General features: G+C 46.1%; 1 protein-coding gene across 1 annotated transcript in view; it reads right to left on the bottom strand.

The window, feature by feature from the left end:
• Positions 1 to 2,978: 2,978 nt before the first annotated feature.
• PRR14L (proline rich 14 like) overlaps positions 2,979 to 19,166 on the bottom strand; it is a gene marked incomplete at both ends in the record, with an annotated part of 45,990 nt that continues 29,802 nt past the window's right edge. Inside the window, 2 exons of the mRNA XM_080717780.1 lie at positions 2,979 to 3,270; positions 12,494 to 12,565. Of these exons, the coding sequence (XP_080573906.1) occupies positions 2,979 to 3,270; positions 12,494 to 12,565 (364 nt within the window). The remainder of the gene's footprint in view (positions 3,271 to 12,493; positions 12,566 to 19,166) is intronic.

Genomic DNA, 19,166 nt, shown 5'->3' with positions numbered 1-19,166 from the left:
CTGCAAATGAGACAGGGAGGGGCAGAGCAAGCAGGAAGGGGGGGGGAGGGGAGGGGAGGCCAGTACAGCTAGCAACTCAAAGATGGAAAGGAGATGGGCAGAACCCTGACTGGACCTGAGATTTCTTCTCTTTTCCCATAAACACTAAAACTTCAGGTGAGATATACTTGAGTAAGTTGGGGTGGGAAGCCCCCATATTCAGAAACTGTACCAACTTCCACCACACGACAGATCTCTCGGGGCCCTGGGCGGCAGCAGGCAAGTCTGTCATTGAGGCCGGGGACCGCAGCTCCGAGGCCCAGACAGTCCCGAAGGTGATCAGGTGCGCGGCGGAACTGGATGTTAAGACAGGTGTGGCTGAGTTTGGCTAGAACCGGATCTGTCGACTCCAGGTCATTTCAAGTCTTCCTACCTCTGCGGCAGGGAAAGGGCTGCCACCCCAGGGCAGGCCGAGCATCTCAAGGACAGGAAGGGTTGGCCTCAGAGTAGCTTTTCCCCTGTTCCAGGATGAGGAAGGAGCCGGGGCTCTCTTCCTTTAATCCTCTGTTCCCAGATGTCAATGTTGAAAATCACCACTCCTGGCCCTTTAAAGTACCACAACCATGATAGGCAAACTTGAAATTGCATGTCTGTCACGTGGGTGACACAATTGTACCCACTTCAGCTTTCATCTGCTGGTGACAGCTGGCGACGGAGCTGGTAGGCAGGGCTCTGTGGACTTACTGCTAAGCCTACAAGCTGTTCAGAGCTTTCCAGACATGTCTGTACAAGGGCGACGTGCCACTCACTGCACTCTCTCCAGCAAAATGACAGAGAGAAGCATCGAGTGTCTAAGAGCCCTGTCTGAGGAAGGGGAGGTACTCGGGCAAAACATGGTCGTGTCCACGGTCTGGGCAAAGTAGATGCAGAACGGCAGAATGTGGTCGGCATCACTCAGGGACAGTGTGCAAAAGTCTGGTGCTTCTCCAACCCCATGAGGCCATGGTCTAAGAAGCCTCTGGTGACCAGGCACAAATCTCACTGACCTAATTCCATGCTGACAGCAGTGGCTTGGAAGAGAGATGTGGCACTTTTTCCCCCTGCTCACGTCAGTTTTTCTGTTCCAGTGCGGCACAAACTGTTAACCTGCAAAGGAAAGGCACATAGAAACCCCCAACCCCGCCCCACCGGCCCACCCCCTCACAATGGGGAAACACAGCCCCCTCGAAAGCCAGCCAGCATATCAGGAGGGCACTGCGCGCACACACGCTTCCCTAACAGCTGGACCGTGAAATGTTTCTGGAGCCTTGATGGCTCCCCTGGTGGGGGCTACATGGCAGTGGCTCCTAGGAGGATGAGAAGAGGCGACCAGCGTCTAGAGGCTGCTTGAGCATCTCACTCACCAGCCAAGGAATGTGAACTCTATAAGCTCTTGTTTTAAGAGACAGACAGAAAAAAAAGACAGAAAAAAAAAAAAGAGAGAAGCTGCCAGGGAAGGAGAAGAGGAGAGTAGGGCGAGGGCGCACAGAAATCCAGCAGGAAAGGAAGGAGACTCTGCGCCTGCTGCCCACTGACTCATGCGGGCAGTAAACCAGAAACTCAGCTACTTCTGACATTCAATGACATTCCCAAGTTTGATCAGCTGCCTCAGAGAGGGCTGGCTATGGGATTTCAGGATCCCACCACAAGAATACATCCCTGGGATTCAGTATTACCCAACTGTCCACATTCCTGGAACAGGCTGACAGCTACACACACTCTGGGTGGGCGTGTCCATCACGGCCTGAGCTGTTGCACCCAACTCTTAATTATAACACCAACATTTCAGATAAAACCACATATAACCTTAGCCTTTAAAAATGATTAGGAGAGAAATCTGCTCTCCCTCTGTCACTCAAATCACCGTGTGGACGGGAATGAGAGCTCGATGTAAGAGTGCTCCGTCTGAGCCCTACTAGATTTTTGGGATGATGATCACCAGGAACAGGACGGAAAATGTTTCCTCCAAGCATGATCAACCAGGTCAATGCCAGTATTCTCTAAAGACACGTACTGTCATTCCTGTTAATTTTTTTCTTTTTGGTGGTACTGGGGTGGAACCCAGGGACTTTTCTACCACTGGACTATACTCCCAGACCTATTTTATATTTCATTTGGAAACAGGGTCTCACTAAGTTGCTGAGAGCCTCACTGAATAGCCGAGGCTGGCTTTGAACTTGTGCGATCCTCCTGTCTCAGCCTCCCAAGCGCTGGGATTACAAGCGTGCGCCACCACGTCCAGCTTCTTTCCTCTTAATGTTTTAAAAAAAATTGTTCTAAAATCACATTTAAAGGCCCCAAACATGCAGCAATAATAATGCAAAAAAAAAAAAAAAAAAAAAAAAGGTCAACACCACAACATTAAAAAGTGCAACTTACTTGAATAGGGGCCTGGACGGGCTCCTCTGGCACTAGTGACCCACGGTCACAGAGGGGAGAAGACAAAGGGGAAAGTTATGTATGCTCACGCTCACACTCACACACACTCACAGGTTCTGGACAGACTCAAAGGAATAGAAAACACAACAGTTCATCTTTTCTCAACTACCAAAATGAGCCAGTGAGACCACGTAGGACAGGAGCCTGGTCCCCCTCCCTGGGCCATGTTTCTAAGTACTCTTGGTCTAGCACCACTGTAAACAAAGTGGAACTTTCATTTGGACGTGCAAATGCTGTGAGTCCATAAAATCCTAGTGTTGCTTAAGATACAAGGCTTTTTCCTCCTGTGGATGGCAGAGAAGGGGAGGAGGTGGCCAGACATCACCGAGGGTCACTTCCAGAAGGGAGCATTCCTGAGGTTCTGTACTCAGCAGTAGAAGTTGGGGACCCTCCTTCACCAGTTCCTAAAAAGGCTGCACCTTGAAATAGGTCACGGACTGGGCATCTTGAGTGGTTTGGGCATAGGGCAAAATTAGGCAACCTTTTCCAGGGAGTTATGACAAGATCCATAAATCGGCCCTCTAGCCAAATTGCTTCTCCACACCTGATGACTGCTCCTGCTCCTCTTCCTGGGCAAGGAAGGTCTCTAGTTCTACCAGTCTCTGTATCAGAAGGGCGTCAAGCTCTCGGCTCTGCAGAGCAGCTCTCCGGGCCCTGGTAGAGCTGCCGGCCAACTTGACTTTCCCTCGAGCTCTTCTCTTCCGTGGGACTGTGAAATCCTGAAATTCTAGGACTCGCTTCCTCTTCTGTTGGCTGACTGAGATTAGCGTACCATTTCGTTCCTTGGGTTCTTCAAAGATGGTCTCTAAACACCTGAGGATGAAGCACAAAGTAAAATCAGCTAAAAAATAATGGGGTCCACCAATTCTGGTCAACAGGAGCCAAGAGCTACTCGCAGTAACAATTTCTTATTTGACTGTTTCCTCTAGCCAGTATCGGTGTGTGTGTGTGTGTGTGTGTGTGTGTGTGTGTGTGTGTGTGTGTGTAAGTGTGTGAGAGATACTTGGGGACTGAATGCAATGCAGGGACATCCTAACGCTGAGCTGCTGCAACCCTTTATATTTTTTGTTTTCATTTCTTTGTGGCACTAGAGATAGAAGGCAGGGGCATTCTACCTCCAAGCTACACCCCCAGTCCTATTTTTTATCTTAAAGCAGGGTCTTGCTAAGTTGAGGAAAACTTCACTAATTGCTGAGGCTGCAATTCTCCTGTCTCATCCACCCAAGGCCTGTGATTACAGGCATGTGCCACCATACCTGTCTACTTCTTATTTTAATACAGGGTCTCACTAAATTGCTCAGAGTTTCACTAAATTGCTGAAGCTGAAGTCAGGTTTGGTGGCACATGCTTATCACTCCAGTACTTGGGAGTCCGAGAAAGAAGGATCACAGGTTCACAGCCAGCCTTAGCAACTTAGTGAGGCCTTCCATAAATTAGCGAGATTCTGCTTCAAAATAAAAAATAAAATAGGGTTGGGAGTGTAGCTCAGAGATAGAAGCTGACCTCAAACCTGCGATCCTCCTGTCTCAGACTCCCAAGTAATAAGCATGTGCCACCAGTACCAGAGGAGCTCACTAAATTGCTGAGGCTGGCTTTGAACCTGCATTCCTCCTGTTTTAGCCTCCCAGGTACTGGGGTTATTATGCGTGTAGGACCATGCCTGGCTTTTTTTCTTTTTGTACTAGGCATTAAACCCAGGGGCACTCTACCTCCGAGATATACCCCTAGCCCTATTTTTTATTCTTTAGTTTGAAACAGGGTCTCACTGAGTTGTGAAGGGCCTTACAAGTTGCTGAGGCTGGCTACGAACCTGAGATCCTCCTGTCTCAGCCTCCCAAGTACTGGAATTACAAGCGTGTGCCACCCATGCCTGGCTTTTTTGTTTTTTGTTAATTAATTAACTTACCTATTTTATTTACTTTTGCAGTATTGAGATTGAATCCAGCCTGATTTTTTCCATTTATTTATTTATGTATTTTATTTATGTATGTATGTATTTATTTATTGTGGTACTGGGGGTGGAACCCAGAAGCTTTCTACCTCCGGGCTATACTCCCAGACCTTTTTTATTTTATTTGGAAACAGGGTCTCACTAAGTTGCTGAGAGCCTCACTCAGTAGTTGAGGCTGGCTTGGAACCTGTGCCATCCTCCTGTCTCAGCCTCCCAAGTGCGGGGATTACAAGTGTGCAAAACCACGCCTGGCTTTTTTTCCTTTATTTTGAAACAGGGTCTTATTAAGTTGTGGAGGCCTCACTAAGTAGCTGAGGCTGACCACAAATCTGCGAACCTCCTGTCTCAGCCTCCCAAGTACTGGGATTATAAACGTGTGTTACCACCTCTGACGCTGGCTCTTTTAAAAATATGGTGCTGGGAGCCACGTGTGGTGGCGCATGCTTGTAATCCCAGCATTTGGGAGGCTGAGACTGGAAGATCGCGGTTCGCGGACAGCCTCAGCTACTTCGTGAGACCCTGTTTCAAAATAAAGAATAAAGAATGCACCTGGGTCCCATCCCCAGACCCACCAAAAAAAAAAAAAAAAAAAAGTGCTTGTGGGGGATTAAACTTAGGAAATATTTTATCTCTGAGCTACATCCCCAACCCTGTTTAATTTAATTTTATTTTTTGTGGTACTGAGAAACCCAGGGGCTTTCTATCTTCGGGCTACACTACAATATTTTACTTGAATACAGGGTCTCACTAAGTAGCTTAGAGCTTCACTAAATTGCTGAGGCTAGCTGTGAATCTGCTATCCTCCTGTCTCAGCCTCCCAAGTACTGGAATTACAAGCGTGCACCACTCTGCCTAGCTTTGTATAAATGTTTAAACCATGCATATAAAACACCCTAGGATTAAATCCTAGAACTTCCCTGCTAAATCTTAGACAAAATAAGCACTTAATAAATTTCATAGAAGCTGGGCATAGTGGTTCACGCTTCTAATCTCAGTACTTGGGAGGCCGAGACAGGAGAATCGCAGGTTCTAAATCAGCCTCAGCAACTTAGTGAGACGCTCAGTAACCTAGTGAGACCATTTCCAAGTAAGAAAGAAAATTGGTCTGGGGGTGTACCTCAGAGGTACAATGTCTTTGAGTTCAATTCACAGTACCAAAAAAAGAAAAAAAAAAAAAGAAAAAAACCCCACAACAACCTTAAAATAAATTCAGATGTAAATGTGCCAAGTTAAACAGTTCTGTATTGGAGGTTGGAATCATATCTGAGGAAGAATGATTATCAGTCCAGAAGAAGCCAGTCAATATACTTGGTAAAAACACAAATATAGTGCTGGGCGTGGTGGCGCATGCTTGTAATCCCAGCATTTGGGAGGCGGAGACCGGAGGATCATGGTTCATGGACAGCCTCAGCCACATAGCTGAGGATCGCAGTTTGCGGACAGCCTCAGCTACTAGTGAGGCCCTCTGCAACTTAGTGAGACTGTTTCAAAATAAAAAATAGGAAGATGGCGACCGAGAAAAGCGGGGCTTAAGAGCCCCGCTAACAACCAATCTCCATTATCACAAAATCAGCGCCTTTCATAGCCAGAAAACACCATCACCAGAAAACAAAAAAACCACCAGGCTCCAGAGAGAAAGCTGACTGAGAACAGAGCTCAGAGCCACAGAGGAGATACACGCGCCCGAGGACGCGGCAGCAGCGCCATACTGCCGGCGGCAGCAGCGAACTCTCCGGACGGCTACAGCAAGCCAAGGTGAGCCGCTGCGGAACAGCCAGGCGGGATCTTTCGGCGCAGAGAGCATTTAAAGCTCCCAGTGGCTGAGCTCAGCACACGCTGCAGGGACTCAAAGTGGAACTCAAAACCAGAGAAGAAAAAATACGCCAGCCTCACGGCTGAGGGCGTGGCAGCGGCGCCATATTGTCACCAGCGGCGGAGGCAGCAGTGAATTCACCGAGTCCAGTACAGCTACATCTGCGTACTCAAGAACAGTGAGTCAAATTGTGGGCCACAGAGGAGAAATCCCAGTACTGTACTCCCTGGGACTTGACCCAGTGAAGGAGTGGCGGTGGCAGAGATAACACACCATAGGAGAACGTGCAACCTGGCACCCCCCATAGTTTAAAGCAGCCTCTATCCCTGGGTCAGAGACTCTGTGATACAACCCAGTAAAGGAGTAGTGGGGTCTGAGATACTACAGACTCGAGATCCAGAGCAGCTTAAGTGAAGTCATAGTGACCCAAGGGAAGAACCCAGAGAAGGCACAATCCTCCGAAATCATGGGAAAGAGGAATAACACTGGAGCAATGAATGCCCACAACCCCACAACATCAGAACCCGATAAAACAGAAAATCAGAGATTTCTAGAAGATCAAATCAGGAAAATAACTATAGAAATAATAGAGGTGCTTCGAAAAGAACTCAGAGAGAGCCAAAAAGAGATAAAGGATGCAATTAATGAAGTAAAGGCCTCAATTCAAAGCACAAACAACCGATTAGACCACATGGAGAATAGACTCTCGCTCTTAGAAGATGAGCAATCCAAAAATGAATGCATAGTTTCTAATCTAGAAAAAAATATCCAACAGCAGGAATCTGACATTGAAGAAATATGGGCCCATCTTAAGAGAGCTAACCTAAGAATAATTGGAATAGTGGAGGGAAAAGAAAGTGAAACCAAAGGGATCAACAATCTCTTCAAGGAAGTAATAGCAGAAAATTTTCCAAACATAGAGCAAGAGGTTGATACACAGATCCAGGAAACTTATAGAACTCCCTTTAGACAGGATCGGAGAAGAGGATCCCCACGCCACATAATTGTCAAAATGACCAATGTGGAAGCCAAGCAGAGAATATTAAAGGCAACAAAAACAAAGGGCCAAGTGACATTCAGAGGCAAACCAATTAGAATCACTCCAGACTTCCCAAACCAAGTCATGAGAGCCAGAAGAGCTTGGAGTAACATATTCCAAACTCTGAAAGAAAACAACTTCCAGCCAAAAATTTCCTACCCAGCAAAACTTTCTATCAAATTAGATGGAGAAATAAGAAGCTTCCATGACAAACAGAAACTGAAGGAATTTATGTCTTCAAAACCAGCGCTAGAGAAAATACTCAAAGAGATTAACTACAAAGAAGAAATAGGTAACACACACCAGAACCAGAGAAACAAGACTTTCCATCCAACAGACAACTAAGATTGGTTATCTGTGGATATTCATTATTTATGTTAGTCTTTTACCTATCTCTAAATTGTATTGTTTGCCTTTATTGTTGTTAATTTTTAGGATTTCTAGTTGGAATATTAATATACCTTCAGATATAGCATTTGGAAATATTTTATCCAATTCCATTAGTAACTTTTAACTCTGTTTACATTGTCTTTGGATATACAATATTTTTTTATTTTTTAGGGAGTTTGTATATTCTTCTGTTGCCTGTGCCATTGAAATCATATCCAATAAATCACTGCCAATTTCAATGTTGTGAGATTTTATGACCCAGATTTTCTTCTAAAAGTTTAGTCTTAAGATTTATATTTAGGCCTTTTATCTATTTTGAGTTAATACTTGTATGTGGGATTAGGTAAGGGTCCAATTTTATTCTTTTCCATGTAATTATTATTTTTCAACAATATTTAGTTAAAAGATTATTATTTCCACCACCAAATGTTCGTGGAAACCTTGTCAAAAATAACTTGACAATATAGGGAAGAATTTAGCTCTAGGCTTGTATTTAACTCCAATGGTTTATATATCTGCCTTTAGAAGAGTACTACACTGTTTCAATTATTGTAGCTTTATATGGTTTGAAATCAGAAAATATATATCTTCTAGCTTTGTTCTTTTTCAAGATCGTTTTGGGTATCTAGAGTCCATATTCCATATTAGGATAGATTTTTTTCTGAAAAATAAATATATAAATATATGATAGTTTCACCTAAAAAAACAGAAAAAAATATCCTCTGGCAAGAAAGAAAGCAAAAATAAATATTGAAATGTTATCTTTAAGTTATCAAAAGCTTGGTATCAGACAAATGAAACTGTTATGTGAGATTATCATTTTTAATTTTGGATAAATTGCTATAATACTAGATGTCAACCACTAAGCCAAGCATGGGAAGGAGGGATGGGGAGGGAATGGGGTGGGGATCGGGTGGGGGCTGACTGGGCGATGTATGTCTACAAAAGTTTGTATCCCACTATGATGTATGAATACAGTGCACCAATAAAAGAAAAAAAAAAGAAAAAAAAAAAAAAACAGGGCAGAGAGTGTAGCTAGGAGGTTGAATGCTCCTGAGTTCCATCCCCAGACCTGCAAAACAAAGAAACAAACACCCAAAAACAAAAAACCTGGTGTGGTGAAATACTCCTGTAATCCCAGTTCTTGGGAGGCTGAGAAAGGTGGATTGCAGGTTCCAGGACAGCTTAAACAAGTAGTGAGACTTTCACCAACCTAGCAAGATCCTTCTTCAAAATAAAAAAGGTCGAAACCGGGGCTGGGTCGCAGGACCCTGGGCACCGGGCGGGACCGCGCGGAGCACGCCAGACTCCTGGAGAAATTGGGGCCTGGTCGCAAGGTCCTGGGCCCTGGGCGGGGTCTGGAGGGGCACACAGGACCCCCGGAAGAGTCGGGGCCCGGGCTGCAGAACTCTGGACCCCAGGCGGGATTGTGCGGAGCATGCCAGAACCCCAGAGAAAACGGGGCCCGGTCGCAAGGCCCTGGGTCCCGGGCGGGGGTCAGGTGGGGCATGCTGGACCCCCTGAGAAACCGGGACCGGGTCGCAGGACTCTGGGCCCCGGGCGGGATCGCGTGGAGCATGCCAGACCCCAGGAGAAACCAGGGCCAGGTCGCAAGGCCCTGGGTGGGGGTCAGGCGGGGCATGCCAGCGGTCATCATCAGAGCCTGTCATCATCGAAGCTTGCCTCGAGGCAAGGCCGGTGCTGGGGCCCTCGAGGCCGGGATTGGAGCCTGCCGAGGGGTAAGGCTCGTGCCGGGGCCAGCGAGGCCGGGATTGGAGCCTACCATGAGGCATGGCCACTACTAAGGCCTTCGAGACCAAGATCAGAGCCTGCTGAGAGGGTAGGCTGGTGCTGGGGCCAGCGAGGCCGGGATCGGAGCCTGCCATGAGGCAAGGCTGGTGCTGGGGACTCTGAGGCCGGGATTGGAGCCTGCCGAGGGGTAGGTTGGTGCCGGGGCCAGCAGCCGGCACCGGAGGCTGCCTAGAGGCAAGGCCAGTGCTGGGGCCTCCGAGGCCGGGATTGGAGCCTGCCGAAGGGTTAGGCTGGTGCCGGGGTCAGCAAGGTCGGAACCGGAGCCTGCCGTGAGGCAAGGCCGGTGGCTGGGGCCTCCGAGGCTGGGATCGAAGCCTGCCGAGGGGTAGGCCTGTGATGGGGCCAGTGGCAGGCATCAGAGCCTGCCTTGAGGCAAGGCCACTACTGGGGCCTCCGAGGCTGGGATCGGAGCCTGCCGAGGGGTTAGGCTGGTGCCAGGGTCAGCGAGGCTGGCACAGAGCCTGCCTGAGGCAAGGCAGGTACTGGGGCCACTGAGGCCAGGATCAGAGCCAGCCGAGTAGTTAGGCCAGTGTGGGGGGCAGCAAGGCCAGAATCAGGGCCTCCCATGAGGCAAGGCCGCTGCCTGAGCCAGCAAGGTCTGAATCAGCCCACCAGGTAGCCAGGCCACTACTGGGGCCGTCAAGTGTGGGATCGGTACTTGCAACGCAGCATACACAGAGAAATATCACAGAAAAAAAAAAAAAAAACCCAGATGCTTCCCCTAATCAGCAATGACTAGGAGGAAAGGGGTAACAGGAAGAGGGTGAGGTATAGAAAGGGACCTATAGCGAAGCAATTGAGGTGACCAAATCAGAGGATATGGAATAGGGGAGGATGGAGCCTCTTTAAAACTCAGGAGGTACATAAACAAATGTAGCAAAGTTAATCACCAAACAAGCATGGGATCCAGGGAGGGGGAGGGAATAGGATGGGGAGTGGATGAGGGCTAATTAGATGATGTGTGCTTGTATATCCTCTCAAGTCTTATATTCCAATGTGATGTATGATTACAATGCACTAAATAAATAAATAAATAAATAAATAAATAAATAAATAAATAGATAGGTCTGGGGGTATAGCTCAGAGGTAAGATGCCCTGGGTTCAATCCCCAGTATCCAAAATAAAATAAAACAAACAAAACCACAAATACAAACTAAAAAAGGACTATAGTATAGATTTTTTGCAGCTCACGTAACCCCATACAAGTTTTTTTCCCTATCCTATCATGATTCCAATTTAAGATCAGGGAGCTAAAATAAAACACCAATTTTTTTTTTTTTTTGGTACTAGGAATTAAACCCAGGGGCACTCTACCTCTGAGATACATGACCAGACTGATTTTCTTTCTTTTTTTTGGGGGGGGGGATCTTTTTTCTTTTATTTTTTTGGCATTGGGGAATCAAACCCCGGATGTTGTGCTTGCAAAGCAAGTTCTTTGACCCCGAGCTACATCCTAGCCATCCGATTTTATTTTTTATTTAGAAACAGGGTCTCACTAGGTTGCTGAGGGGCTCACTAAATTGCTGAGGCTGCTCATGAACTTGTGATCCTTTAGTCTCAGCCTTACACCCAATTAGACCAGAGGATCATGGTTCGTGGACAGCCTAGCCACTTAGCAAAGCCCTTCACAACTCAGTGAGGCCCTGTTTCAAAAAATAAAGAATAAAAAATAGGGCTGGAGATGTAACTCAGAGGTAGAATGCTGCTGGGTTCCATCCCGAGTATTGGGGGAAAAAAAAAGTGCTGGAGGTGTAGCTTGTAAGTAGAATGCCCCTGGGCTCCATCCCTAGTACTGCAAACAAACAAATAAGCAACAATGATGACAACAAAAAACAAAACAAAAATCACACCAATTCTAATTATTTCTAAGATCAGACACTGGGAGAACTGCACATAAACCCTTCTGAACTGGGTGTGGTGTCTCACGCTTGTAATCTCAGTACTTGGGAAGCTGAGACAGGAGGATTCCAGGTTCAAGGACAGCCTCAGCAACTTAAGAGTATTTCAAAATAAAAAAATTCAAGCTGGGCGCACACATATAATTCCAGCATTTGAGAGGCTGAGACAGGAGGATCATGGTTCACAGACAGCCTCAGCTACTTAGTGAGGCCCTTCACAACTTAGCGAGACCCTGTTTCAAAATAAAGAATAAAAAATAGGACAGGAGTGTAGCTTGGAGGTCCAATGCCCCTGGTTCCATCCCCAGACCCATACACACACACACAAAAAAAAACCCCAAACCAAACCCTAAACCAAAACAAACAAACAAACAAAAAAATCCCATGTTTCAAAATAAAGAATAAAATATAGGAAATAGGGCTGGGAGTGTAGCTCAGCGGTATAAAGTCCCTGGGTTCCATCCCCAGTACTGTAAAAAACAAAAACAAAAAATCCCATGCGTGCATGGTGATGCAGTAGTAATGCCTGGGAGGCTGAGACAGGAGGATCATAGGTTCACCACCAGCCTTAGCCACTTAGTGAGGGCCTTCGCAACCTTGTGAGAGCCTGTTTCAAAATAAAGAATAAAAAATTGGACTGGGAGCTGGGCGTGGTGGCACACACTTGTAATACCAGCATTCAGGAAGCTGAGACAGGAAGGATCACGGTTCCAGGACAGCCTCAGCTACTACTTAGTGAAGCCCTTTGGAACTTAGTGAGACCCTGTTTCACAAAAAGAATAAAAGGCTGAAACAGCAGGATCCAGGTTCACGAACAGCCTCAGCTACTTAGTGGGGCCCTCTGCATCTCAGTGAGACCCTGTTTCAAAATAAAGAATAAAAAATAGGTCTGGGGGTGTGGCTTAGAGGTAGAATGCCCCTGGGATCCATCCCCAGACCCACACACACAAAAAGGGACTGGGGGTTTAGCTTGGAGGTTGAATGCCCCTGGGTTCAATCCACAGTACTACAGAACAAAACCAAAAACCAAAAACCAAAACAAAAAAAACTTCTGAAGTTGAAAGGGCTAGAGATTTTTACCATTTATTTTAGAATTCTTTCCTCTCTTACTTCCCAGCCATGTGCAACCTACCTGTTTGCAGGAGGAGACTTGTAATTCTTGTTGGTATATATTTCTTCTAAACTAAACTCCTTCTTCTTTAACCTGAAACAGAAAGAAAAAATTTTTCATGTTCACTAAAGAGAATATAGTTTGGTTTCCCAACTCTATCCTTTCATTTCAATTTTTTTGTAATAGTTAAGAGATGTGTCCCATGTGAACAATTATGTACTGGATTTTCTTTCCTAGACTTGCATTAAGAGTTATAAAATTTAATCCGTTTATGGAATTACTAGGAATAACATATCTATTATCTCATTTTACAGTTTTTTTTTTTGTCCTACCCTTTCAGTTTCTCTTCTCTATTTTTTGCAGTGCTAGGGACTGAACTTAGGACATACTGCATGATAGAAAAGACCCTAACACTGAGCTATATTCCAAGCTATCTTTTTTTAAAATAATATATATTTTTTTTATTTTTAAAAAAACTTTTATTGGTATATTATATTCATACATCATATTGGGGTAAAAAACTTGTGTGGACATACATGTACACATCACCCATTTAGCCCCTACCCAATTCCCACCCCATCCCACCTTCCCACGCTTGGCTTAGTGGTTGACTTCGATATGTTTTAATAAGTACATTGTGTTTTAGGGAATTTCCTTCTTCCCCCATCCCATTCCCTCAATTAGGTTGTCTTATTTGGTCCTCTATAGGATTTCCTTTTTCATCTAGAGTTCCTCTTAGGACCCATTTCTCCTTAACTTTCACATCTTAGGGAAAGCATCTGATTTCTTATTTTTTGTGACTGACTAATCTCACTTAGCATAATGTCCTCCAGTTCCATCCATTTCCCTGAAAATGATATAATTGAGTTTTTAAATGGCTGAGTAAAATTCCATTGTGCACATATCCCACAGTTTTGTAATCCACTCATCTGTTGATGGACATCTTGGCTGGTTCCATAGTTTGGCTATGGTGAATTGTGCAGCTATGAACATAGATACACATGCATTAGTTTGGTAGTTTGGTTTCCTTTCTTTTGGGTAGATACCCAGAAGTGGTATTGCTGGATCAAATGGTAGATTTGTTCCCATTCTTCTGCGGATTCTCCATACTGTTTTCCAAAGTGGTTGCACTAATTTGCAATCTCACCAATAATGTTTTAGAGTTCCCACTTCTCCACATCCTCGCCACATTTGTTGTTGTTTGTGTTTTGAATGATTGCCATTCTAGTTGGAGTTAGGTGAAATCTCAGGGTAGTTTTGATTTGCATCTCTCTGCCAATGATGTTGAGCATTTTTTCATGCATTTTTTGGCCATTTGAATTTTTTCTTTCGTGAAGTGTCTAGTTCGCTTGCCCATTTTTTGATTAGATAATTTGTTTTTTTAGTGTTGAGTTTCTTGAGTTCTCTGTATATTCTAGATATTAGTCCTCTATTGGAGGTGTAGGTAGCAAAACTCTTCTCCCATTCTGTTGGCTCTTGGTTGAGGTTCTTGACAGTTTCCTTTGCTGAACAAAAGCTCTTCAGTTTTATGCAATCCCACGTATTGATTCACCTTTTAATTTGTTGTGCCTTTGGGGTCTTGTTGAGAAAGTGTTTATCTGTGCCTATGTGTTGCAGTGTTGGACCTATGCCCTCTTCAAGGAGCTTTAAGGTCTCTGGTTTAATTTCCAAGTCTCTGATCCATCTTGAATTGATTCTTGTGCAGGGTGAGAAAGTGGGATTAATTTCCAATTTTCTGCCTATGGTTAACCAGCTTTGTCAACACCATTTGTTGAACAGGCTATCTTTTTTCCAGTGTATGTTTTTGGCCCCTTTGTCAAAAATCAATTGGCTGAAAGTGTGTGAGCTTGTTTCTGGGTCTTCTATTCTGCTCCATTGTTCTGTCTGTTTTTGTGCCAGTACCACGCTGTTTTTATTACAATGGCTTTTTAGTATAAAGTCAGGTATTGTGATTCTTCTTGCATGGTTTTTGTTGCTGAGAATTACTTTGGCTATTCTGGGCTTTTTGTTATTACAAATAAATTTAAGGACTGATTTTTCTATGTCTGTGAGGAATGATCTTGGTAGTTTAATGGGCATTGCATTTCATCCATAAATCACTTTTGGAAGGATGGCCATTTTTTTTTTTTTTTTTGGTGGTACTGGGGTTCCTGGAAACCCTTCTAATTCTGGGCTACCCTCCCAGACCTATTTTTGTATTTTTTTAATTTGGAAACTGGGTCTCTTAAGCCAGCGCGGCTGGCTTTGAACCTGTGCGATCCTCCTGTCTCTGCCTCCCAAGCTCGGGGATTACAAGCATATGCCACCACGCCCTGCAGGATGGCCATTTTAATATTTATTCTGTCTATCCATGAACATGAAAGATCTTTCCATCTTCTAAGATCTTCTTCGATTTCTTTTCTCAATGTTTTATAATTTTCTTTGTAGAGATCTTTTTCTCCTTGGTTAAGTTTATTTCTAACTATTTTATTTTTTTGTGGGAGATCCTGAGTGGAAGTATTTTCTGAATTTCTTTTTCAGTGGATTTATGGTTGGTGTATAGAAAAGCTTCTGATTTTTAAAGATTGATTTTGTATCCAGACACTGCTGAATTTTTTGATCAATTCTATAAACCTTTTGGTTGAGTTTGTTGGGTTTTCTAAATGTAGTATAATGTCATCTGCAAATAGTGAAAGTTTGAGTTCTTCTTTTCCTATTTGTACTCCTTTGATTTCCTTTTCTTGCCTTATTGCTTTGGCTAGAGTCTCTAGTACTATATTGAAGAGAAGTGGTGGTAATAGACATCCTTGTCTTGTTCCTGTTTTTAGGGGAAATTCTTGAAGTGTTTCCCCATATAATATGATGTTGGTGGTGGGCTTATTGTAGATTGCCTTTATGATGTTGAGATATGTTCCTTCTATTCCAATTCTTTGCAGTGTTTTTATCATAAATGGATGTTGGATTTTATCAAATGCTTTTTCAGCGTCTATTGAAATGATCATGTGATTTTTGTCTTTGATTCTGTTTATATGATGAATTACATGGATTGATTTTCGTATGTTGAACTAGTCTTGCATCTCGGATGCTATCTTTTTGTGTGAGTGTGGTGGTAGGGATTGAGCCCAGGGACATTGTACCTCTGAGCTACACCCCTAGTCCTACTTTATTTATTTTATTTTATATTTTTGCGGGTCTGGGGATAAAACCCAGGGGCATTCCACCTCCAAGCTATACCCCCTGCCCTATTTTTTATTCTTTATTTTGAAACAGGGTCTCAATAAGTTGTGGAGGGCCTCACTAAATAGCTGAGGCTGTCCGCGAACCGCGATCCTTAGGTCTCAGCCTCCTGAATGCCGGTTTACAAGCGTGCACCATCATGCCCGGCTATTTTTTATTTTGAAACAGGATCTCACTTAGTTGCTGAAAATCTTGCTAAGTTGTTGATGCTGGCTTCAAATCTTCAATCATCCTGTCTTAGATGCCCAAGTACTGGGATTACAGGCATGTGTTACCAAACCCAGCTTTGTTTCTATTTTGGTCCCCACTTCTAGCTTGGATATAATATATGTCCAAGTGGGGCCTAAAAAAAATATATATTTTTTGGTGGTACTGGGGATGGAACCCTTCTACTTCTGGGCTACACTCCCAGACCTATTTTTTATATTTTATTTGGAAACAGGGCCTCTTAAACCATTGAGGCTGGCTTCAACCCTGCGCTATCCTCTTGTCTCCACCTCCCAAGCGCGGGGATTACAAGTGTGCGCCACCACGCCTGGATATATATATATATATATATATATATATATATATATATATATATATTTTTTTTTTTTTTTTGTGTGTGTGTGTGTGGTACTGGGGATGGTACCCACCCAGAGGCATTCTACCTTCGAGCTACTATTTTTTATTCTTTATTTTGAAATGGTCTCATTGAGTTGCAAAGGTCCTAAGTAGGTGAGGCTGGCCACAAACCATGATCCTTCTGTTTCAACCTCCCTCATGCTGGGATTACAAGCGTGAGCCACCTTACTCTGCTTATATTCTTTCTTTTAGCAGTTGGAAATAATTTTTTTTTTTTTTTACAGTACTGGGAATTGAACCCAGGGGCTTGCTACCTCTGAGCTACATCCCTAGTCCTAATTTCCTTTTTCTTTTCTTTTTTGTGGTACTGGGGATGGAATCCAGGGGCATTCTACCACCGAGCTATACTCCCAGTCCTATTTTTTTATTTTGAAACAAAGTCTTTTTAAGTTACAGAGGGCCTCACTAAATAGCCTGACTACAAACTTGAGATCCTCCTGTCTCAGCCTTCCAAAAACTGAGATTACAAGCGTGTGCACCACGCTCGGCAGTTGGAAATAATTTCAGTGAGCACATTAAACTTATCTATTAGCTGGATGTAGTGGTACACACATGTAATTCTAGTACATGGGAGGCTGACACAGGAAGATCTCTGGTTCAAGGATAGCTTCAGCAAGTGCTGAGACTCTCATCAGCCTAGGGAGAACCTGTTTAAAAATAAAAATAAAGGCCTCCGAGGCCGGGATCGGAGCCTGCTGAGGGGTTAGGCTGGTGCTGGGGCCAACGGCCGGCAATGGAGCCTTCCGTGAGGCAAGGCCGCTACTGAGGCCTCCGAGGCCTGGATTGGAGCCTGCCGAGGGGTTAGGCTGATGCCGAGGCCATCGGCTAACATCGGAGCCTGCCGTGAGAAAGGCCACTGCTGGGGCCTCCGAGGCCGGGATTGGAGCCTGCCGAGGGGTTAGGCCGGTGCTGGGGCAAACGGCCTGCATCGGAGCCTTCCATGAGGCAAGGCCGTTATTGAGGCCTCCGAGGCCAGGATTGGAGCCTGCCGAGGGGTTAGGCTGGTGCTGGGGCCAGCGAGGCCGGGATCGTAGCCTGCCGCGAGGCAAGGCCGATGCTGGGGCCTCCGAGGCTGGGATCAGAGCCTGCTGAGGGGTTAGGCCAGTGCCGGGGCCACTGGCCGGCATCGGAGCCTTCCGTGAGGCAAGGCCGCTATTGAGGCCTCTGAGGCCGGGATCAGAGCCTGCTGAGGGGTTAGGCCGGTGCTGGGGCCTCCGAGGCTGGGATCGGAGCCTGCTGAGGCGTTAGGACAGTGCCGGGGCCAGCGAGGCCGGAATTGGAGCCTGCTGCGAGGCAAGGCCGGTGCTGGGGCCTCCGAGGCCGGGATCGGAGCCTGCTGAGGGGTTAGGCTGGTGCTGGGGCCAGCGAGGCTGGGATCGGAGCCTGCCGTGAGGCAAGGCCGGTGCTGGGGCTTCTGAGGCCGGGATCAGAGCCTGTTGAGGGGTTAGGCCGGTGCAGGGGCCACTGGTCGGCATCGGAGCCTTCCGTGAGGCAAGGCCGCTATTGAGGCCTCTGAGGCCGGGATCGGAGCCTGCCGAGGGGTTAGGCTGGTGCTGGGGCCAACGAGGCCGGGATCGGATCCTGCCGTGAGGCAAGGCCGGTGCTGGGGCCTCTGAGGCCGGGATCAAGAGCCTGCTGAGGGGTTAGGCCGGTGCAGGGGCCACTGGCCGGCATCGGAGCCTTCCGTGAGGCAAGGCTGCTATTGAGGCCTCTGAGGCTGGGATTGGAGCCTGCTGAGGGGTTAGGCCGGTGCTGGGGCCAGCGAGGCTGGGATCGGAGCCTGCCGTGAGGCAAAGCTGGTGCTGGGGCCTCCGAGGCCGGGATCGGAGCCTGCCGAGGGGTTAGGCCGGTGCCAGGGCCAGCGTGGCTGGGATCGGAGCCTGCCGTGAGGCAAGGCCAGTGCTGGGGCCTCCGAGGCCGGGATCGAAATCTTCCGAGGGGTTAGGCCGGTGCTGGGGCCAACGGCCGGCATCGGAGCCTTCTGTGAGGCAATGCCGTTATTGAGGCCTCCGAGGCCGGGATTGTTAGGCTGGTGCTGGGGCCAGCGAGGCCGGAACCAGGGCCTTCCATGAGGCACGGCTGCTGCTTGAGCCAGTGAGGTCTGGATCAGTCCACCGGGTAGCCAGGCCACAACTGGGGCTGTCAAGAGTGGGATCGGTATTTGCAACGCGGCATGCACAGAGAAATATCGCAGAAAATTAAAACCAGATGCTTCCCCTAATCAGCAATAAGTAGGAGGAAATAGGCAACAGGAAGTGGTCGAGCTATAGAGAAAGGGCCCTATAGTGAAGCAATTAAGGTGACCAATCAGAGGGTATGGAATAGGGGAGGATGGAGCCTCTTTAAAAAGCAGGAGGTACATAAACACATGTATCAAAGTTAATCACCAAACAAGCATGGGATCGAGGGAGGGGGAGGGAATGGGATGGGGACTGGATGAGGGCTAAATGGATGATGTGTGCTTGTATATCCTCTCAAGTCTTGTATTCCAATGTGATGTATGATTACAATGCACCAAAAAAAATCATAAAAAAATAAATAAAAATAAAAATAAAATAGGGCAGGGGTATAGCTCAGAAGTAGAATGCCCTGGGGCTCAATCCCTACTACTACAAAAACAAAAATAAACTTATATAGGTGTGGTAGCATGCACCTGTAATCCTAGGACTTGAGAGGCAGAGACAGGAGGATCACAAATTTGAGGACCGCCTCAGCAACTTAGTGAAATCCTGTTTGTTTCTTTTTTTGTGTGGTACTGGAGATGGATCCCAGGGGCATTCTACCTTCGAGCTACACCCCAGCCCGATTTTTTATTCCTTATTTGGAAACAGGGTCTCACTAAGTTGTAGAGGGC

Source organism: Muscardinus avellanarius, assembly GCF_963383645.1.
Source record: "Muscardinus avellanarius genome assembly, chromosome: 21".
Taxonomy (NCBI): domain Eukaryota; kingdom Metazoa; phylum Chordata; class Mammalia; order Rodentia; family Gliridae; genus Muscardinus; species Muscardinus avellanarius.
The sequence above is the reverse complement of the archived record's forward strand: the minus strand, read 5'-3'. Positions and strand labels throughout refer to the sequence as shown.